We start from the raw sequence: 23869 nt of genomic DNA, 5'->3' as shown, positions 1-23869 counted from the left end.
GTTTGCAAAACAAGCATGGCCAGGATCTCACAAAGCAGTTGCCATCTAATTTTCTGAACAACTATAAAATTACTCTATATGACCAAAGTAGGAAAACTATGAAAATAAATTTATTATTTACTATCACACTAATAGTTAATTTAGCATAATGGTGTGCATGTATTGTTTTTTTGAGTAACTAAACAAACAACAATACAGTTCACTTAAAAAACAATAATTATTATAAGCACATTTTCAATTCTTTTATTCAGTTATTAATTCCCAACTTCCTATCATCAGAATCAGTGTCAATAGTTTCCCCTAACCTCATGTGATTTTAGCTTCAATACCACCAACACATACACGCATGGAGACAGCAAGGTTCCAAAGGGAACACTGAGTGATTCAAACACTGAATGATTCCTAGTTTACTTAACTTCTCACCTGAAAGCAACATGCAGGAATAAGGTTCCCCAAAATTCATTCAGTCTTCCCATACCAGCTACCAAAGAGCTATGCGGTACCTCACAGCTTGCATCTCCAAGGCATTCTGAACAAAGCAAGGAAGATTAACAGCTAGTGAACAAGTGACCCTACAAGCTGCTTTAATCCTCTCACCAGGCTTACCTTTTCCCCATTTTATTGGTGAGGAAACAGATGAAGAGTCTCCAGCAGCCTGGTTCTAGAGCCACACTGGGAGGCACATGTCAACACTGGCACTCATTGCTTATCTGCTCCTGCTCTAGGTCTGCTTCATTTCTCCAAAGAGAAGCCAGAGAGACTGTTCAACCTTTTGGATAACGTTGGTCCTCTGGTGGCCTCCATCTTACTCAGAGTAAGAGCCAAAGTCCTCTCAGTAGCGTAGGATGCACTACCTGGTCTTCCTTCCTCAGGCTGCTCTGCTCACATCCACTCCAGCAACTCCGGCTTCTTAGTCACCTGGTGCATTCCAGCGGTGGCACCTGCTGCTCTCTCTACCTGGACTGCTCTGAGCGACTCATCCTCACCTTCAAGTCTGTGTCAATATGACCTTTCAGTGCAGCCTTCCAGGTCCATTCTATTTAAAATTGAAATCCCTCCTCTTCCTGCAAAACTTGATTTGCCTCTCCAGCTTTGTTTTCCCCACAGCACATACCATCATTAGACACACTGCTTATTTTACATTTTTATTCTGTTCATGGTCTATTTCCCTCTAATAGAATGTTACTCCCATGAGGGCAAGGTTTATTGTTTGTTCTGTTCACCACTGTATCTAGAATAGTTCTTAGGATGTAACTGGTTCCCACAAAATACTGAAGCAAATGTTAGAAGAATGACTTAGAAAAATGGGCTACAATTCTTAGGAGGGGTTTCTCAGAGGCTTGGAACAGAGATGGTACGGGAGATTAATGCTAGGAGAGGACTAAAAAGGAAAAAGCTGCCCTGGGCTACTATGACATTGTCTAACTACAGGGATCCTTACTTGACCTCCAGTTGTCTTTCTCCAGGACAAGGATTCGTAACTTTGTCTTGTCCCAAGGATCTCTTTTGGCAGTCTGATGAAGCCCATGAACCTTACTCAGGGCAATGTTTTTAAATGCTTAAAATACATAGATTTGCAAAGGAAATTAAATCAAGAATTGTTTAATAAGGTCTAGTAGCTGATCTAATGACTCCTATAATTTAAAAATAGCCATGAGTGAGATAACACTGTGATGCAATATGAAAATATATGCAATTTCCACTGGTTGCAAAGTAAAGGTATAGCTACTATAGTGGTTTGCTGCTTATATTCATGGGAATTCTGATCTTCGGTTGATTTTAGTAAAACAAATACAGGATCCTCTTTTCACCCAAGTTCACAGACTCTCTAAGTCCTATTCTCCAAACCTTAATAGTCTATAGACACCAGCATAAGAATATCTGCTCTGGGATAAGTTTCAGGATTTCCTTTAAAGGGAAGCAAATCAAAATTGACTGGACTTCCATTTTCTCAGCAGCAGAAGGGAGAAGAAAAAAAAATATTTTTCTAAATTCCTTTAACTTTAGACAATACTTTTCATTTTATAGTTAGAGACTAGGCGTAAAAACTCAAGTATTTATGAGTTTTAGTGTACCAGGATGAGTAAGTCTCTAATATTGATGAGAAAATCCAAGGCAGGAAAGCAGAGAAATCCCTGCATCAGTGGAACACCCTCTGCAGGGGGAGGGAGGGTATGGACACAAAGATGCTGAAGCAAAGAAGTTAAAATGTTGAAGTATAGATTTATGTAGCCCTGCTTATCTTTATCTTTTCCCTAAAAAGTAAAAGCTATGTTTAAACGTTCTTTATGATCTCTTCAAGGTCTCTGCAGGCAGCTTAGCAAAAATTATAGTTAGGAATTTCCTCTTATCCTGGTTGTCATCTTTACTATTTGGCAAGAAATTGGAAAATATCTCATACTAGAGGACCTTTGTGGAGATTTACAATGCATGTCAGCATTAAAATGCTCTAGATTCTTGCAGTAAAGAGTCATACATAACTGCACGTGCCCGAGCATTTCTCAGACTTATCTGATCCTATTTTTTTCCCTTTTAATTCACATATATATCACAGCAATTGTAAGACTTTATTACAATTAAGGACTACTTAATTCTTTCCTTTTGGAAATAAATTCCTCTGGCTCAGGAAAAAAGGATTGTTCATCTTTTCATTGATAGTACCTAAGAATACCAGGCATTCTGAAGGTCAGTAAATGGTTGGTTGGTTAGTGGTTGGTGAGCTAGTGGGTGGGCTGGCTGGCTAAATGAATGAATAAATCAGAGACATGAAAACAACTGTTTTGGACCTGGTCTACTGTGCATATTACCTCTGCAACATGTAAGAGACTTTTAGAAACCTTGAGATACGTTTCTAAGAGTAAAAAGCAGTAAGAAAGGATAAAAAAGGAAACTTTCTCAGTGAAAGTTTACATACGTTGTTATACTTAAACAACAAAGGTGAAATCTGATTGAAGAAAAAGGAAGATCAATTCTTTCCTAACCATTTCTGTGATTCTGAAACTAGAGATACTATGGTATTTAATGATTAAATTAACATTTCATTTGCATGTTTTGCAGTATTAAGTGTGACACCTTAGCAAAATGTCACATTTCCTAGCTGCCAATTATATTATTTAAATGGAAGACTTGATGATCAAAACTCAGAGTAATCCAAGATAGTTTCTAAATGTAACCTGTATATGCCTGGATCACACTTACAGGAGAGAGTAAAGTAACAGAAAGACACTCAAGACTTACTGGTTTGAAAAATATAGTAGTTGAATTTCAATCCAGTAAGGTTTTCAAAAACATGTTTTAATAGACAATCTGTTTTCAGATCAACTAATGCCACCCACTTCTGAATCTCCAAAGTAGAACTAACAAGAAGTAACACTTGCTGGTTACAGCAGAGTGGAATATGGCATTAAAAAAAATAAGTTAAAAAAACCTACAAAATTAACATTGAAGGAGCTGAGTAAAATCTTATTATTGCCAAGTCACTATTTTAAGAAAAAAACAGGGCTGGGGATGTGGCTCAAGCGGTAGCGCGCCTGGCATGCGTACGGCCCGGGTTCGATCCTCAGTACCACATACAAACGAAAATGTTGTATCTGCAGAAAAAACTAAAAAATAAATAAATATTAAAAAATTCTCTCTCTCTCTCTCTCTTTAAAGAAAGAAAGAAAGAAAGAAAGAAAGAAAGAAAGAAAGAAAGAAAGAAAGAAAGAAAGAAAGAAAGAAAGTCAGATGTGGTGGTGAACATCTGTAATCCCAGTGACTCAGAGCAGGCTGAAGCTGAAGGATTGGTTAGAGGCCAGCAAACTAGTGAGGCCCTGTCTCAAAATTTAAAAGGAGTTGGAGCTGGGGATGTGGCTTAGTACTTAAGTGTTCCTGGTACCAAAAGAGGAGGTGTGGGCGAGGAGAGGAGGAGGAAGAAGGAGAAGAGGAAGAAGAAAAACAAAACAAAACAGACACACTAAAGAACTCTTCAAAGACCAAGGAATTCCATATTTACTAAAAGCTGATAGGTAGTTAGAGTCTAAACTTAAGATGGAATGCATATTTCCATTTCTCTTTCCTACTTTCGAGAGTAAAAGCTATTTATATGTACCTAAATTTTAAATCCGTAGCCAGGAAAAACTTTTAAATAACGATTAAAGTTAAACAGGCTTTGGTGTTTTAATCAGCTGCTGTATCTGTTTGAAAATATAGTAGTCATTTCTATCAGGAATTTCTTCATCTATGGTAGATATACTACCTAGTTACACATGACCTCATCCAAATTATCAACTTCTGCCAGCCTTGTTTATGAAATACATGTTGAAAGCTCCACTGTCACCATCTAAGCCCAGGGTCCCATCATCTCTAGTCAGAATTACTTTACTCTCTTCCAATCAATTTTCCACACAGTCATAGTGCTCTTCTAAAATACAAATTTTATCATATCAATTCCCCATTTAAACTTTTCCATGGCATTTCCACTGCACTTGAAGAAAATACAAACTAGTTAATGTGGCTTTCATCCTCTGGTTTTAATGATCTCTTCAACTGCATGAAAGGCTACTCTCCTCTGCACCTTCAGCTAGAGCCAAAATTCGTTTTGAATTCCTAGAATGTACTAGGTTTTTCTAAGATTTAGGACTTCCATACCTGGGTGTTCTCTATCTCAGGATTCAGAATAATTGAGAATCTTTCAGGAATCCCTTCATCTCAATTAAGCTAGAACCTCTGTTATAAGCTCTGACACAATTATCCTACTTCTTTAAAGCACTCAACATGTTGTTATAATACAGACATATTTGTAATCATTTGTTTAATGATCATATTCTCACTAGATTAAAAATTCCACATGGCTAAGCCAAACAAAGTCTATTACAATCACTTTTGAGGATCCCATACCCACAATGTATTTAATAATTTTAGTTTAATGAAATAGAATAAATCCCAATCCAACAAAACAGAGGCAAAAGGCACAAATCCCTTATAATGAAACTTATTTCTAGCTTACCCCAAGTCTATGCCATTGGGAGTCTTTGGAAGTTTTAATCACAAATGAGTCTTTTTAGTATTCTCCATTATCCTAGAAGCCATGCCTGGACATATAAAGCATTGTTGGTGTTGTTTTAATTATTGTTGGTTGCTTAAGGCTGAGGTCTTCATTCTAGAAATGCATGGGTCAACCTGGACAGTATCTGAATGCTTGCTTCCTGAGTGGGGTGACAACAAACAACAAGTGACAACACAATTCAGTAATAGAAGCTCTGGGGCCCCTGGGAACTAGAATATTTGGTATTCATCTAAAGAAGACTGTATTCTAAGCTTGTTTAGATACTTCTGTGGTAATTTCAGATGCTCTAGGAAATATTCTTAGTATCTAAATACATGTGTCTTCCAATAGAAAACAGTACACTCAAAAAGCAAAACAGGAACTGCATGTTGCTATAAAATGACATACATATGTAATAAATAAAATTATATATATATGTATATATATATATATATACACACACACATACACACACACATATAATTTACAAAAAGAAAGAAGGGAAGGGGAAGAAATTCTGGGATCAAAATTCCCACTACAATATTTAATGGCTAAAACAACCCAAAAAAGAGAAAAACGGTTTTATTAAATTTAGTTGCGTACACCATATATTACAGAAAAATATGTGAAATGGCAGTAAACTGACATGTGAATCTGCATTACATTTTCTGCCTTCTCAGGAAAATGCTTCCCAGTAATAAAGTTTCAATTTTCATAGAAAAATATTAATGTTGTATTCAGTAGCTTTATGTTAACTGATTTTCTATTAATCAACTTTTAGGTCACATTGTTTCATCTTTCTAGGCTCACAAAAGAGTTATTATTTTTGATAAGTTTTGAAGAAGTTATTTAACACCAAATTAAAAGAAATCCAAGAAAAATAATAACCCTAAAACATAAGTATTTTCCAGTCTATATTTTGTTTTGTTTTGTTTTTCAAATTAGTTGTATTAAATCCCTTAGAACCACCTACTTTTTGGGAGAAAATTTTTTCTTTAGACAGACATTTTATTAAGCAGGCATTGCTATTTATTTTTCCTTATAAAAGTCATTTAAACTCATTTTTTAAAATGTAAAGACTATAGCCAATTCTCATTATTTGTAGACTCATTTTGCATATTTACCTTCTAACTAAAATTTATTCATAGCCCAAAGTCAAAACTAAAAACACATTTATTGTGATTGGAAGATGTGTGCAGAGCAGCAAAAATTTGAGTCACCAGAGGGCAAGTTCCTAGTAGAGGCTGAACAAGGTAACACTCTGCCTTTGTTGTTTGAGCTCTCACTTGTTAACACTTTTTGCACACTATTTAGCATCACATTTCACCCCTTCCTTCTCCCTCTCTCTCTCTTCATTTTTGTTGGTGATTCACTATTGCAATGGACCCAAGCACAGAGCTAAAGTGCTGTCTAAAGTCCCAGGTTCGAGGATGCTGCCATGTGCCTCATGGAGGAAATATGAACAATCTGAGCACTATTGAAGTCCAAGTCGCAGTGGTGCTGGTCACGAGTTCAGTGTTACGGAACCAACAGTACAGACTGAATAAGTTATCTTCAAACAGAAACCCTCATAAAATAAGACTGTGTCTGGTCACCTCATTAATGCATATGTTGTGACCACAGGCTCACAGGAACCTCTTATTATATTCCTCTTAGGATCAACAGTTCAATATTCATCAATTCGTGGTGGCTTCTCAGAACATAACTATCATTGTTTCTGATTGGAGACAATATGATTTTATATACAGAAACACTAAAGACCAAAACTGTTTGATGTTAATAAATTCAATAACATTGCAGAATATAAAATTAACATACACAAATCAATTGTGTTTCTATACACTGAAAAAGAAATGAAGAAACCATTTACAATAGAGTAAAAATAATAAAATATTTAGTGATAAATTTAAACAAGGAAGTAAAAGATCAGTATACTGAAAACTATTAGACATTGATGAAAAATATTAAATAAGAAATAAATGATACCCCAAATTCATGGATCAGAGGGATTAATATAGCTAAAATGTTCATATTAACCAAAGCAATCCACAAATTTGCTTATATTTCCCCCTAAAAATAAATATAAAATTCCTAAATCTATTTTTATATTAAAAAAATCCTCAAATTCATATGGAACCACAAAAGATTCCAAATGGAAAAGCAATCTTTGAAAAGAACAAACATAAAAGCGTCACACTTCCTGATTTCACACTACATTGCAAACTAATAGTAATCAAAATACTATCACGTTGGTATTAAAAACAGACACACAGATCCATGGAACAAAGTCAAGAGCCCAGAAATAAACCCAGACATATATGGTCAACTCACATGTGATGTGAGGCCAAGAGCACATAATAGGAAAAGGACAGTCTCTTCAATTAAAGGTGTTTCCATATGCAAAGAATGAAATCAGGTCCCTATCTTACACACTCACAAAAGTTAACTCAAAATGGATTAAAGAATTAAACTTAAAAACAAAAACCATAAAACTCCTAGAAGAAAACAGAGAGAAAATTCCTTCACATTTGTCTATGACAATGATTTTTTTTGGGGGGGGCATAACACCAAAAGCACACGTCACAACAACACAAATAAACCAATGGGACAACAACAAAACAAAAACTGATCATTCTGCACAACAAAGGAGCAATTCACAAAATGGAAAGGTAATCTCTGGAAAGATAGAAAATACTTGCAAACCATAAATCTGATGAAGGATAAATGTGGGAGACCAACCTTGCACGTGACTGAGTCACACTCCCGGCTGGGTGCTGAGGCGCTCAGTCACAGACATGTGGCAGAGCTTTCCCCACCCTTCTTGGGTTTGAGGGTCTGTGTCTTGTGCATGGGTATGTCTTGTTACAGCCCCGTGGGTGGAGCTACGCTCACCTGTTCCTTTGTAATATAACCCCTTGCCCTGTTTAGGATAGAATCTTCCATGGAAGTACCTTGTGTGTGTCCCCTTCTCTTACTGTGCCCTTGGGTGTGGCCTACCCAGGTGTCAGTCAACCTGCTGACAGTGGACATCATGAAGACAGACTCAGCCCCCTGACCTGACCCCTTGCCTCATTTGAGTAGCTTCTCCTCAATAAAAGGGGTCAGCGCATGCTCTCGCTCACTCTCTCTTCCTGCGGACCCTTAAGGTCAGAGGAGGATCACAGCGACCCCAAAGAAAAAGGTATTTGTGTCTCTTGTGTGGTTATTTCGTGCAGCCCAGTTAGCCCAGTTCAACTGGAGTAAACCTGAGCCTTTTAGTCGCGAGAACAGAAACCCGGCAGATAAACATCCAAAGTAGCTAAGGAATATATACAATAGCAAAAAGCTCAAATAATCTCTTTTAAAAACAAGTACATGAAAATATTCTCAACATCACTAATTATCAGAGAAAAGCAAATTGAAACCACAATGAGACATCATCTCACATCTGTTAAGATAGTTATAAAAAGATAAGAGTTAACAAGTGTGAAGAAAAGAGAATACCAGTGGAGATAAAAATTCGGGCAGCCTAAGATGAAAAAATATATGGAGGATTCTCAAAAAACTTAAAAATAGAGATAGGGATCTCTAAAAACATAACCCAATTAATAAATAGGAAAATGAATTAAACAGACACTTCTTAAAGAATAAATAAAAATGGTCAACAAATATATTAAAAAATGTCCATCATCATTAGCAAGTATGAAAAATGCAAATCAAAACTACACTAAGATTTCATCTTACAACAGTCAGAATGGCAATCATCAAGAATACAAATAATAAATGATGAAGAGGATGTGGAGAAAAAGGAACACTTGCACTGTTGGTGGAACTAAGCAATATTATTATTATTATTATTATTTTTGTCTGATAACAAACCCAAATGTAGCACTTCGATAATCTCTGACTATGAAGAGGGCTTCTATGTTCCTAAGCTCGACTTGTACAATATGATAGCCAAACGTGGCTATTAAGCACTTGACACGTGGCAGTTTAGATTGAGAAATGCTCTGAACATAAGATGTGTGATAAATTCCAAAGACTTAGTATAAAGTACCAGAATGTACAATATCCCATTAATGATTTTGATATTATTATATTCCTTATTATATTTTGGATATATTGAATTAAATAAGATATATTGTTAACATTATCTACTTCTGTTTTAATGTAATTACTAAAAAATTTCAACGTACTGCATTACAGATGCAATACGTGTAAGTGTAATACACGCATTGTATTCGGACAGTGCTGGCCCCAAATTACTCCAGCTATAAGGTCTATTTTATTTGCTTCCCTTCTCCCATCGCATTCCTTTGGTCTCAGAGTTAAATATATCAGGAGAAAGATGAGTCACCTGATAAGAAAAAGCCAAGGAACATGAAAAGAGTGTTTGCTGCCTTCTGCTGTGACATGCCACCTGGTGCTGGTGGCAGCTTCAGTGCTCACCTCTGCTCAGCCAGCTCAGAGCTACACTCTGCTGCTCTTAAGTACCTGCCACTCTCCCTCCATGCCCAATGAATGGGCTACAGCCCTGCAGTTTCCTCTTCTACACACACCACCACCACCCAAAGCAAAGCTCCACATCAAACCAGATTTACTGAAGTTTGAGAAGACAAAGAGGATACACACCCCAGAAACTCAAATGCCTCAGACTTAGGTTTTAGAAATTCTGTTCTGAAAAATCTTCTCACTCACCCAGTCTCTGACCATGGTCTCTTCTCCTAGGCTTCAGCCTCTGCGGCGCCTTCCCTTTTATTTCCAAACTCCTATTATTTCTCGTGCAAACAGTTTAGCTATACTTTCAGGGTGCTTTTTTTGTTGTTGTTTTTAATCCCGTCCAACCTATTCTTCTAGAGCCTCCGTGCCTCAAATAACACATACCTGTATTTCTCCACAAAACTCTTCTTGAAAATAAATACTAGAATTGGCCATTAAGATACTTGAAACTTTGTATTTAAATTTTTTAAACTCTACCCCAATGCCAGCAGCCTGCTTCCAGTCTTCTCAAGGACACGAAGTAACTAGGAGAGAAAGAAATCCCTCTGCAGAGAATGCAGCAGGGCCTTTTGCACTAGGAGCTGGCCTCAGCCTACCCTGATCGCAGATAACCTGAGAGTTGGTGTCAGATACAATCTGGTTATATTTATCAAAAATTACATAACGATTAATTATAAGGAAACTCTCAAATTATTTTTTATCATAAGATAATATAAAACTAAAATCCACAAAATATGTCTTCACATTTTTGAAAAATATTTAAGGCCACATGAAAATCTCAGTATCTGTAGTGTTATGCTCTTTAAATCAGTATACACTGTCTGATCCCAATTAATTTAAAAAATTAGTAACTCAGGCTGATGGGAATAATAGCCCGCATTTTCTTTATTAAACATTAATCAATTTCTAACTTTTCTATAATGTCCATGTTACTTTTATAACCACAAAAATTATTTTAAAAATCAAAATACAGAAGACAAAATAAAGTCTGAAAGATAAGAAGGAAAGAATAAATAATAGGTGGAAAATTTTGAAAGAGAAGGAAAATTCATATCTCTAGAACTAGAGTGAGAAAGTGAATTCAGAAATAGAAAAACTACATGTAAAGAAAGAGAGTTACAAGATTAGCTAACTTTTTCTCTATAAAGAGATAATGCCATTTGGGTGGAGAAAAGGATGAAGTCATTGTAAAAGTATCAAGTAAAATGAACTAAAATGAGAATTAGTAGAAAGAGAAAAATAGAAGAATTTTTTATAAAATAAAGGCTTGAAGATGGCAGTCTTGGCTCAGCTGTGATTGGAGATATAACTTATATCAGTGTGACTTGAATGAGCAGGTAAATGTGGTCACGTAGACACTTCCAGTCCATACACAGGAACGTACTAGGTAGGTGGCTGAACTGATCTAAGGTGGAATTGTCAGGGTGTGGCCAAAGGACACAAGTAGGAAAAATGAGGAGAATGCCATAAAGAGTATGATAGGGACAACAGTGACGTCTGGGTGGAGCAAAGAGAAGTCATAAAGTGGGAATATTGTCAGTAAGGGAAGGACCGGGACTCCAAAGAATGGAGGTTTAGCCAAGTCACAGGTGCAAGGTGCAGGGGATCAGGAGACCCAGAGAACCAGGAAATAAGGCAAGTACTACTATCTCAGGGTTCAGTCTGCAAAGGTGGCTCTCTCTCTCTCTCTCTTTGGATGTTCATCAACAAGAGCATGGTTATAGGAGAAATGTGAGACGTAGAACGATTACAAATCAATGACAAAAGGAATCCTATTTTGTCCAAGTTGATGGGAGAAACTTGGATGAAAATAAAGAATATGATCAGGGTTTCAAAATCTTCAGTAAATAAAGTACATGACCATCTATTAGTAATGTAGATGACAGAAACAACAGACACCAGCTCCCAAATATTTCTCTTCCAAGTTGATACAATTCCCCATACACTTTGTAAAGAAAACTTTACATTTTCAAAATATTGTACTAATTCTACATTTTTTTTAAAAAATTGGTAAAGTCTACTAAGTAACAGATAAAAATACCACTTTGACAATCAAATGAATGAAAATTTAATCAAAATTTGTAAAGCCACTTTTTGTACATGAAAACATTTGACTCAGTTCAATCTTGTGATAGGGTAAAGGTTTTCAAAGTATAAGGGCAGATGAAGGTGGATATTCATATTACAAAAATTTTTAGATTCCTTTAAATAAGATCCTTTACATTTTATATGATGTGGTTTACATAATATGTTTTAGGAATAGATTTTTCATGAAACAAAGTATGCTCACGTGCTATGGTGTGAATATGAAGAGTCCTCCAAAGGTCCCAGTGTTAAAGGGGGCGGCTCCCAGGCACTACTGGTAGATACTGTGGACCTTTAAGAGGTGAGGCCTAGTGGGAAGTCTTTCAGTCATTGGAGTGGTGCCCTCAAAGGGGATTGAGGAGTGCTGACCCATCCAGTATCTCTCTGCTTCCTAGCTTGTGATTTGAGCTGTAAGCTCTGACCCCTACTCTCCACCATTGCCATCCAGTTAGCTCACCAGCTGCCCAAAGTGATTAGGCCACTGATCATGGACTGGAACCTACAGAACTGGGAGCTAAAAAAATCCTTTATAAATTAATTGCCTCAGGGGGCTGGGGATGTGGCTCAAGCGGTAGTATGCTCACCTGGCATGTGTGGGGCGCTGGGTTCGATCCTCAGCACTACATAAAAAAATTAAATAAAAATGTTGTATCCACCAAAAACTGAAAAATAAATATTAAAAAATTCTCTCTCTCTCTTAAAAAAAATTAATTGCCTCAGGTATTTCATCATAATAGCAGAAAGCTGACCAATACAGTACATTAAATTATTTTGGCTTAACAGATCTACCAGTCCAAGAGCAAATGTAATCTGTACAATTCTTCCAGATAATTTACTACTTCTTTGGTGATTCTGAGTTTCCTAATGGCTCAGCATGAAAACTGCTACTGTACTCAACATGAAAATTCTTCAGCAAGTGCAATCAAAACCTTTCAAGAATCAAATCTGGAATTCTGCCCAGGTGGACTTATTTTCTGCATGTGGGGATGGTGTGCTGAGTGAATACATCTCTAATTGTAAAAAAATATTGATATATTTTCCATTGGCCTCCAAATGTTTTCAAGTATCCCTATTAGTAAAATAAGTGAATAAATCAAAATATGTATATACTTTAATAGATATATAAATGTATTCTTATTTAAACATTATATTTTATTAAAAATTCTCACTTTGGATAGTAAAATATAAATTTATGATCAATTATCCCCTATCCCCTGCTTCCCTAATGAGCTGTCTTGTGAACGATTCTGTTTGGATACTGCTTCTAGAACGTCTAGAGAGACCCGAAGAAATTTTATTCATAAACAATGAGTTCATGAACAAAACTATAAGACCACAAGGAAGAAAAATCTGCCAACAGCAAAGGCTTCAATGATGCAATGAGGTCAATCGGCAACTTGTAAGTTACAAAGTTACTTACTGGTTTCTGTTAGGCTGAATCAAATTATAAAATAGGTCTAAATCTTATAAAAGAATAAAGAAAAGGACCCATTTTGGTAGGTCACATACATTTTAACCAATGAGCGAGTACCAGATGTTAGGTATACATAAAAACAGTCTATTCACTAATTCATCTAGCATTAATTGCATGACCATTATGTACCTGGCAGTCCTCCAAGTAATAATTATATTTACATGTATTGTAACAATATCTTTCTTTAGATATGGGAATTGCAGGTAATGAAGAATGAATTTCTAAATTATTTTAAGATGAATACTACATGAACAGGTTGGCATACATGCAAATTTAAAGTGAAATTCTTGTTAATTATCAATTCTGTCTTTTGCTAGAGTTAAGACTAAAATTTTTTCCAACAAATATAAACCCAGTTAGCATCTGGCACAACGACTAGCATGTAGAAAGCTTTCGATACTTATTTGTTGGAGAAGTGAGGGGAAAGGGGAAAAGGAAGCGGTGAGAACTAGATAAAACAAAGAAGTCTGAGCCACAGAGAAAGGGACATCTCACTGTTCTGGAAGCATGGTTTGTAACTACTACCACTGTGCTTCTTGTGTCCTGGAAACCCCATCAAATGTGTGTGGTCCCGTCTGACAGCCTAATCTGTATTTAGAAACAGCATGTAATTCAGCACTCCGAGACTCAAAAGGAGAGTCAGTTCTAACAGGTAGATGCCTCTGCATTTAAAAGTCTGTTGACTTTCAGGTTTATGATAAAGTAAAAATTATTTTCTCTTACTATAAAAGTAAAACACGTGCTTTAAAGAAAATTTGTAAAATACATGAAAATAAAACTAACACATTACTATAATTCCACTTCCCAAAGAAAACCACTATTAACATTTTACATATTAAATTAGCTCAAAATTTTAAAACCCCTGTGGTTTTAAAATTTTGAGCTAATTTAATATGTAAGATGTGACTTTCTATAATTCCATGTGAGGCTCATAAACAACAAAAGTGAAAGAACAAAAACGAAAACCCACAGTACAGTAATTCCAGCCATGTTTAATGAGGCAAGATTAATGGCCTGAAAGTTTCCAAATTAAGCTATCATGATATTATGATCCATAAGGAACAACACTTTGTTTTAGTTATCTCTGTTCTGCACCAACTGTGGTACCTAGCACATAATATTCACTCAGTATATGTTCATTGAATAAATATCCTAAGAGAGTCAGCATGTTTTTCTTTTCAGAGTCTATGATCATACCGCGTCACTCACCACCTCCTCCCCAGCAAAGCCATCCTGGCGTTCCCTGCCTTTACTTCAGCTTCAGCAACAGTCAGGAGCCTGCTATAGCCCAAAAGCGACACTGTGATCCTCCCCAGTAACACCAAGTTATGTTTCACTCACTCCTCACAATTCAGCTCAGATGTCATTCTCCTCAAGAAGTTTCCCCAACCCTTGTTGCCCATCCTTGGGCTGAGCTAAGTGCTATAATTCAAGTTCCCATAACACCTGCAAACAATGCAAGTGACACAGTGCATAAAACTAGCCACTAGAAAGGTTGTTCATTGCTGAGGGCCATTGCCAAGTAGGAATGACGCATCGAAATTTCCTTGCCAGCGTACCCCATGTTAAATGGACTTGCCTTGGAAATCCGCTGTGACCTTGCATGTGTGTTTGAGAAAGATGACCCTGCTCAAGGACGAGGGTGGATCCAGGTTTAAGGTGTATCCTGCAGGTTTGAGGAAGTATCCCGCTCCTTGGGTTTAGGGCATTCCCGGTTTAAGACAAGTTTAAGTCATTCTTGGTTTAAGACAATGTGGTTTTAGACAATGTGGTTTTAGAGAAGTTCCAGGTTTAAGTTTATTGCTGCTGGGAATAGGGCATTCCTGCTGCCTGAGTTCCCGCTGAGTTCTCGTGGAATTGAGAAAGATTTGGGACGTGAATTGTGTGGCAGAACGGAGATTTCCCCTGAACGTGTTTGTACAGGGCCGGTGTGAGTTCGGGAATAAAGAATTGCTGTTTGAATCTACAAAGCTGTGAGTGGCTCGTGATTCTGTGCCCAGCCAAGACATTGCCAGTTCATTTGCAGGCTGTCAGTTCTTGAAGTTTCTATCTTTATATTTACAAACACCTGAACAGGTTCCACAGTATTTACTGAACAAATGAGAGACTGAAAGAATGAACAAAAACTCCTTTTTTGTTCTACTTTTCATTTCTTTAATTTATTCCTATTTGTTTGGTTAGCTGTTCTCTCACATTTTTTAATCTTAAAAATGAATACCCACCATGTATTAAAGATAAATTAAAAATGAGAAGAATGCAACAACTGAGTTCAGCTTTCTCTTCAAGCCAAAAAGTATCCCTTTCTATCTTAAGATTAGCGCTCAGTAAATAGCGTCACCACTGTTTTCTCCAAAGTTCTCACAAAAGAATCAGGCATAACTGCCACACATTCCCACTCAATGCGTTATTTATATCTACTCTCCTTTCTCCTCAAGAAGACTCGAAGGAGACCCTGATGACTTGCTCTACTGATGCCATCAGATCTGCTCCTTTCCACTTCTAGAGCCTCTGTCTTTAACCTCTTCCCATCTAGTCTCCTGTTACATCAAAGGAATAATTTAGTATGCGCAAAACTGAGCTACATACATACAGTTAATTCCTATTTCCTACCATATAGGATTCAAATTATGCAGAATCTACATTCCTATTGTGGCTTATAAAGCTACCCATTCCACAATCAGACCTACTAGTACTCTCTACCTTATTTCCTCTATTTAAGAAAATATATTTCCTTGTGTTTCAGGTATTCATTTCCCATTGAAGCCAGGGATATATCACTGCTACGCAGCATAGAAAATTTGCAAATTTCTTCATTGCTTTCTTTGTGCATGCATTAGCATTTTCCCCATTCTCTTTGTCCCTCAATTTGTCTTTGAAATCCCTATTTACATCTCTCCTCTCTAACAAAGTCTAATTACCTCCAAGGCACAGGAATTGCTCCTTTACTATGTAACACTTTGACATTTGAATTTTATCTGAACATCAATATTTTGGTCCTTAACCTGTTTGTTTCTCTGCAAGTCTAAGAGTTCTTCATATGTGTACTCTGAGATCTTTGACAAGTGACAAGTTCCATTGCTCATATTTACTTATGGATCTCAGATGATGTCACCATATTGATATTCTTCACATTTAGAGCTCTATTTATGTCTTTCCTATGTCAAAGGATAATACCTTTCGCTTCATTATAAAGTTTGCAAAATGTACTTGGACAATTTAGCAAAAAGAAACAATAAAAAAGTGCCAGAATAAATGCTTCTATATATTCTATATTGTCTCAAGGCTAGTAAAAATTATTTTTCTTGGAACATTACACCATGTTATTATTCAAAATACTATTGAGTAAAGATGTTGGTATACATTCACTTTTAAATTATTTTTAAAAGAATAAATAAAAAATAGCAAATCTGTTTAAATATTAAGTGAATAAATAATACAAACTAGATTAATAATTACAACTCACAGGATCTGCAGGTCCACAGAATTCTCGAAATGTCTTCGTAGAATTATTCTGTTGAATCTCCATTGCTACGCAAGGGCCAGAATACAATTCTGTCACCATCTCCTATGATGTATAATATAAAAGAATCAATACAATTTGATGATATTTTACCCCTTCTCTTTTAATTGTGCCACTATTCCACTAATCCTTCAGAGTTAAAAGTTACCTTTGGCTTCTTTTCCTATCTGTATCAAACACACTGGTAGTTCCTATCTCCTTGAACCCAATGCTGACAAATTAACATATAAAAACAAAATGTTTCTCCTGAAGAAGCTTTTAAAAATCATAATGCATTCCAGCAACAAGGAATAACAGGGGCCAGATTTATTTTCCCATCTTAAATTTCTAGAAACTAGACACAATATATGAAACAACAGTTTTCAGATTCTGGATGACAGGCACCATAGACCACAGCCCTCAGGAGAAGGGAAACAATAAAGTAAGACACACAGTTGCCCCACTGCAAATGTTATTAAAACAAAAACAAACAAAAAGCACTGGATGGGGTGACTAGGATAAGACACTGCCAACGAACAATGAATCTGAAGACAGGGAACAGAAACTGTTCAAAAGCAAGCATGAAAATAAACAGCAGCACATCTGTCAATCTAAATTCTCAAAAACAAAGAAAAATAAAGACTTTTCCAGAAAAAGAAGAGCTGGGAGAATTCACCACCAATAGCCTTTTACTATAAGAAATGTAAAGGAAGTTCTTCAGGAAGAAGGGAAAAAATGCCAGACAAAAATGGAGATCTACACAAAACTCTACTAAACATATGGGTGAATATAAACACATTGTCTTTTTTTTTTAGTTGCTTAAGAAGATAATTATTTTAAGCAAAAAATATTAAAAGTGTACTGTAAGAAGTAAAATGTACTAGCACAGCAGCACAAGGAGGGAAACACAGGTACACTGATTAGCACTTCAATTCTGCACATGAAACAGCACATGAAATACACAATCAGGGGTGGCCTCACAAATCTGGAACACCCAGTGAATCTTCCCTCCCCCTCAGTATACTGCAGGTAAAAGGGAAACAAACATGAGATGGGGGCAGAACAACAGTGTGGATATATGAAGATCAAAAGTATCAGGAACTGAGAGAGACCCAGGAGGGAAATGAGAGGAGGTCAGACCATGCAGGCCATGTGAGACATTTTGATGATACTGGAGGGTTTATGATGCAAATGCCATAATTTTATTCCCCTTTAATGCTGAGTAATATTCCATTGTGTATAAATACCACAGGTTTTTTTTTTTTATCCATTCATCTATTGAAGGGCATCTAGGTTGGTTCCACAGATTAGCTATTGAGAACTGAGCTGCTATAAACATTGATGTACCTGTGTCCTACAGTATGCAGACTTTAGTTCTTTGGATTTATGTCAAGTTGTTGGATAGCTGGGTCATATCACCATTCCTAGTCTTTGAGGAATATCCCTACTACTTTCCAAAGTAATTGGACTAAGCTGTAGTCCCACCAACAATGTGTATCTTTCCCCTCACATCCTTGTCAGCATTTATTGTTATTTTTATTCTTGATGACTGTGGAGTGAGATGAAATCTCAGTGTAGTTTTGGTTTGCATTTCCCTGATGGCTAAAGACATTGAACATTTTTAAAATATATCTGTGGGCCATTTGTACTTCTTCTTCTGAGAAATATCTGTTTAGTTCATTTGCCCATTTACTGATTGTGTTATTTGGGGTTTTGGTGTTAAGTTTTTTGAGTTCTCTATATATTCTGAATATTAATCCCCTGTTAGAAAAGTAACTGGCAAAGATTTTTCCCCATTCTATAGGCTTTCCCTTCATGCTCTTATTTCATTTGCTGTGCCATCCTATCTGTTGAATCTGGTTTTATTTCTTTAGCTTTGGAGTCTTATTAAGGAAGTCAATGCCTGTGCAAATATGTCAGAGTATTGAGCCTACTTTATTTATTTTTTTTTTTTAGAAGTTACAGTGCTCCTGATTGAATTCTTAGGTCTTTGATCTACTAGGAGTTGACTTTTGTGCATGGTGAGAGATAGGAATCTAATTTAATTCTTCTACATATGGTATCCAACTTCCCTAGCACCGTTTGTTAAAAAGGGTTTCTTTTCTCCTATATATGTTTTTGGCACCTTTGTCAAGTACCAGATGACTGTATCTGTATGGGTTCGTATCTGTCTCTTCTACCCTATTCCATTGTCTTCATGTCTGTTTTTTATGCCAATACTATGCTGTTTTTTATAGTTGTGTAGTATTATTTGAGAACAGATATTGTGATGCCTCTAGCATCTCTCATTGCTTGATATTGTTTTGGCTATTCTGAGTCTTTTATTCTTCCAGATGAATTTAGGACTACTTTTTTCTAATTCTATGAAGAATGTCATTGGTATTTTGATAGTGATTATATTGAGTCTGTATTGCTTTTGGTATTATGGCCATTTTAACAATATTAATTCTATGTATCCACAAACATGAGAGGTCTTTCCATCTTCTAAGGTCTTCTTCAATTTCTCTCTTCAATGTTCTATAATTTTCATTGGAGGCCTTTCACCTCCTTAGACTTATTCCCAATTATTTTATATTTTTAGGATACTATAAATTAAATTGTTCTCCTGATTTTTTTTCCTCAGTAGATTAATTATTGGAATAGAAAAGCTATTTTTTTTTAATTTTGGATAGCTGGGTCATATAGAAAAGCTATTTTTTTTTTAAATTTTGATCTTGTATCCTGCTACTTTGCTGAACTAGAAGTCTTATAGATATAGGACCATATCATTAGCAAACAGAGGTAGTTTGACTTATTTTCCTTTTTTTAACACTACAATTTCCTTCTCTTACCTGACTACTCTGGATACAATTTCAAGAACTATATTGCACAGGAGTGGTGAGAGGAGAGATCCTTGTTTTGTTCCTGATTTTAGATGAAATGGTTTCAGTTTTTCTTTGTTCAGTATGATAATGGCCTTGGGCTTGTCATCTATAGCCTTTATAATGTTGAGGTAAATTCCTTCTCTCCCTAGTTTCTTCAGCATTTTTAACTAAACGGGTTTGTTATCATTAATCTTTTCGATAATAGCCATTGTAGCAAACAGGAGGCGATATCTCATTGCAGCTTTTGATTTGCATTTCCTTGATGATCAGAAATGTTACATTTTTTCATACATCTGTTGGCCAGTCACATTTCTTCTTCTGAGAAATATCTGTTCAGATTCTTTGTCCATTTTTAATTTAGGTGTTTTATTTTCTAACTACAGAGTTGTTGCTTGAGTCCCTGATATATTTTGAATATTATGTATAGTTTGCAAATCATAATTTAAGAAATACTTTCAAGGATTTTAAATTATACTGAGATCCCCAAGATTTGAGACATCCAAATGGTTTTGCTTTAAATTCACTTCAATACTTACATTATACTCTGTCACTACACCTTTATAAACTTCATAGAATTCTTCAACATTAACACGATCCATATTGAACTATATTAAAAAATAAAATAAAACTGTAAGCCCACCAACCAAAGAAAAATAAATGAGCCATTCTTGGCACTCACCATATATTATCCCTTAGATATATTCTTTACTTCAAAATGTAATTTTTTTTGTTTCCTTTTAAATTTGTTTTTATTTATTTGTTTTTAATTGCTTTTGGTTGTACACAACACAGGAAACAACCTGACATAATCACAAAAGCAAGGGGCTCGACCTGTACCAGTTCAGCACTCCCCCACCCTGCCTCCTCTACCTCCCCTCCACTGATCCCTCTTCAATCCTTACTCTTTTCCCCCAAGGTCCAGCACTGCTGCTATCAGAGATAACATTCATACTTTTTTTCTTTAATTAGAGCTTTATCGTTATTCATAGTAGTCGGGTTCATCCTGAGTAATCCATACATGCATGGAAATTGATTTCAGTTCCTGATCCTTTCCCTTTTCCCTCCTATCCTTCCTCCCCTCTCCCATTCTCCTTCCTCTACTCTATTAGACTTCTTTTCATGTGTCTATTAATTTATATTTGATTAGTTCTTTATGTTAGCCTATCCTTCCCTCCTCCTTTTCAAAAATGAAAGAAAACACTTGATCTTTGAGTTTCTGAGTTGGGCTCATTTCACTTAGCATGATATTCTCCGTCAAAATGTGAATCTTGAATAATTTCCTCTTTTGTAAAAATGTGCTATTAATTTATAACCTTTGAGTACTTAATATGTCATGCATTATCTAATTTACTTCTCACAATTTTATGGCACAGCTAGATAAGATAAGGCTACTAAGAGTCAGAAGAGCAATGAACCCTTCCCAGATTGCCATTCTGCTCCCAGCAGTCTGATCCCACTGGTCGTGTTCTTATCTGCTACCCTATACCTATCTGAATAAAACCTCATTCTTGATAAAAAAGAACTTGTGCAATGTAATATTATTTGTTGATAGATCAGAGGTATAAGAAAGATTTTGTAGAGGGAATGAAAAACAGTATTGTTTTTCTCCAAAGAATTCAGAGAAATTCCTAGTCAGGTTTCTAACAAAGTACTTACAAACATCATCTGGACTTGCTACTTCCTTTCATAACATTATGAATAAGAATATGTTTACAAGGTCAGTCCATAACAAGTCATTCCTATACAGGCTGGACTTAAAGGTAGCTAGTAGTAAAACTTTACACTTCAGATCTCAAGAACTAAAACCCTAATATTTTAAAAACTGCCTCTGAATTTTCATTTTATTTTCCCCCTTACATTGTTTCTCCATTGTTGCCAACATTAAAGATTACTGAGAAATTTCTTCCTACAGAGACAATACTTAAAGTTGAAAGGATTTATCATCATAGGCAACATTTATTACAGGAAGAGAATTATTTGATATCAGTGTTTTATCTTACATTCACACAACTTTTATTAATGTAATGCAATAATAACAGAAGATATAACCTGTTAAATACTCAGGAATTTGATCTACAAACTCTGCAAGGTACTGTGTACAGCTATTTAATTTAATTTTCAGAATAACTCATTCAGACAATTAATGTTTTTACCACCCAGATGAGAAAAGCTAGGGACAGAATGCTTGACCTGTGGTCAGTGTCACATACCTAGAAAGTGGCTGAACTCAGATTCACAAATAGATCTTTCTGGTTCCAAAAGTCAAAGACTGCACTTACCACTACACTCCCAGGCCTCCATCATAAGTTCAACTAATACTTTTTGTCTTGCTATTATTTTCATTAAGTACTACGGCCAATCACTGTGCTAGGTTGTGGGCCTCGAGCTAGGTCAATGTTTAAAGCTAAAATTCCTATAGTTATTATTTTTTAGAGTAGGCGTAGATCCTATAATCACTTAATACATCAACAAGCAACACTTTTAGAAAGTTTTGGCTAAGACTTCTTAACACTCCTAGATAAGATTTCATAATTATGCATCTTCTCATTAGTTTCCAAGTTTTGATTGATGACTTTACAAACTAGTTGATAATTTTTCGTTAAAAAAAAACTTTTTTATTATAAGGTTACTGAGTTCAGAAAACATTTTTTTTTAATGCACTGAGTTTAAAAGTGCTCAGAGAGCATTCAATTAAAAAATGTTAAAGATTAGGGGTAGGGGTTATAAAGTGCTTGCCTAGCATCTGTGAAGCACTGGGTTTGATTCTTAGCACCACAAATAAATAAGTAAATAAAATAAAGGTCCTTCAACAACTAAAAAATTTTTTAAATATTGAAGATTATTTTTTTAATCCTCAATATGTTATGGCTTACTTCAAAGTACCTACCATTTGAATAGCTGAGATTTCAAAACATGCATCTCGAATAGCCATCAGGATCTTTCCCAACAGTCCTGAAAATGAAGAACAAATAGATGCAAAAAAAAAAAAAAAAAAGTAAAGCTTTTTAGTTTTTCAGAAATACAAATTTTCCATATCAACATGTTTTGCTTATATTCTACATAATGAAAACACATATTTTTGCCACAAAACTAAATCTGTAATACTTAGCATTTCATTTAATTATTTGATTCCCCAAGAAAATGTTTTAAGAATATCAACAATGGTCCTAAGGATTATGCAAAAAAATATATTTTTAAGATACTATTTTGCCTTTAAGGTCCCAAAAGTCTAGTGCTATATAGAACATGAAAATCAAATGGTTTAAAATTATATTACAAAAAACCAAAATGCCAAAATACTGGATACAGAAGGAAACCAAAGATGTGTTCAAAGGAAGAGAAAAAATTAAATTATCACTGAAATGGTGAGCAGAGACTTCAAGGAAATAATAGCATGAATGGCCCTTAAAGGGTATAGATGATGGGCCTCTACAGCCAGAGAAAGCATTCAGGCAAGTGTGGGCATGTTATCATCACAGTAAGAATGTAGAAAAGAAAGACAAGGCAGGAAAGGGAGGGGACTGAGCCAGGGCGATAAGGCCTTTATCTCACAGACTAGTGATTTCTATAATGGGATCTATGGACTCTAGGGGCATGGGAATGATTTTAAGATTCTATTTGTTTCCTATACAATCTTCTAAGTTTCTTATTTTCAAGTTGACTAAAACTCTTTTTGTCCTTTTCACCCTGCCCCCCACCCCTGTCACACACACATACACATACACACACACACACACACACACTCACCCCACATTCTGATCATCTGGATGCTCACCTAGAAGCCCTGATCACCAGGTAGTACTGGTGTCTCAATGCGTGTTTTAGTTACTACCTTATTGTAGCCAAGTAGTGCCATTTCAATTATAGCAGACTAAGGGATGAGAAAAAGACAGAGGTGGATCTATTTCTTAAATGAAGGGAAGGGAAGGCCAAATGGTACCACAGCATGCTGTGGAAACAAAGGGTTCTCAGATGTCTGAATACAGAAAAGCAGTTGAGTCATCACTGAGAACAGGCCCATGACTACCTCTGTACTGTATTCATGTTGAACTGTTGATAAATACCCTTTGTTACATAATGGTATTAACTTAAACATTCTTCATTTTATAGTTTGTAATACACTTTTAAATTAGTTATATATCTATTTGTGCAAAAGTTTATATGCTTAGTTTTCTGTTTAGCCATATCTAATTTGCATTATCAAAAATTAGACTAATTTGTCAACATTAAAATTCATGAGAGTGACTTTTCTCCAAAATGATATATTACCAAAAGAAATGGGGAGTAACTGAAAATATTAGGTGTATAATTCAAAATAAAGCAGTATTTTTATAAGATTGTTAATGTAATAGTGACAGGCAAGCTGATCTGACTAAAAAAGAATAAGGGATATAAGGAACAGTAAAAGCTTTTGTGTTAGTCAGCTTTTTGCTGCCAGGACC

At 35.6% G+C, this 23869-nt stretch overlaps 1 protein-coding gene across 2 annotated transcripts in view; it reads right to left on the bottom strand.

Moving 5' to 3' along the window:
• Nme7 (NME/NM23 family member 7) overlaps window positions 1-23869 on the bottom strand; it is a 153180-nt gene that overhangs the window by 50959 nt on the left and 78352 nt on the right. For both annotated transcript variants that reach the window (XM_026405216.2, XM_026405217.2), the window contains 3 exons: window positions 22315-22379; window positions 19964-20032; window positions 16528-16629 (listed from right to left, as the gene is read on the bottom strand). In XM_026405216.2, the coding sequence (XP_026261001.1) occupies window positions 16528-16629; window positions 19964-20032; window positions 22315-22379 (236 nt within the window). The remainder of the gene's footprint in view (window positions 1-16527; window positions 16630-19963; window positions 20033-22314; window positions 22380-23869) is intronic.

Source organism: Urocitellus parryii, chromosome 9 (assembly GCF_045843805.1).
Source record: "Urocitellus parryii isolate mUroPar1 chromosome 9, mUroPar1.hap1, whole genome shotgun sequence".
NCBI lineage: Eukaryota > Metazoa > Chordata > Mammalia > Rodentia > Sciuridae > Urocitellus > Urocitellus parryii.
Note: the sequence above shows the minus strand (reverse complement) of the source record. Positions and strands in the feature narration are given on the sequence as shown.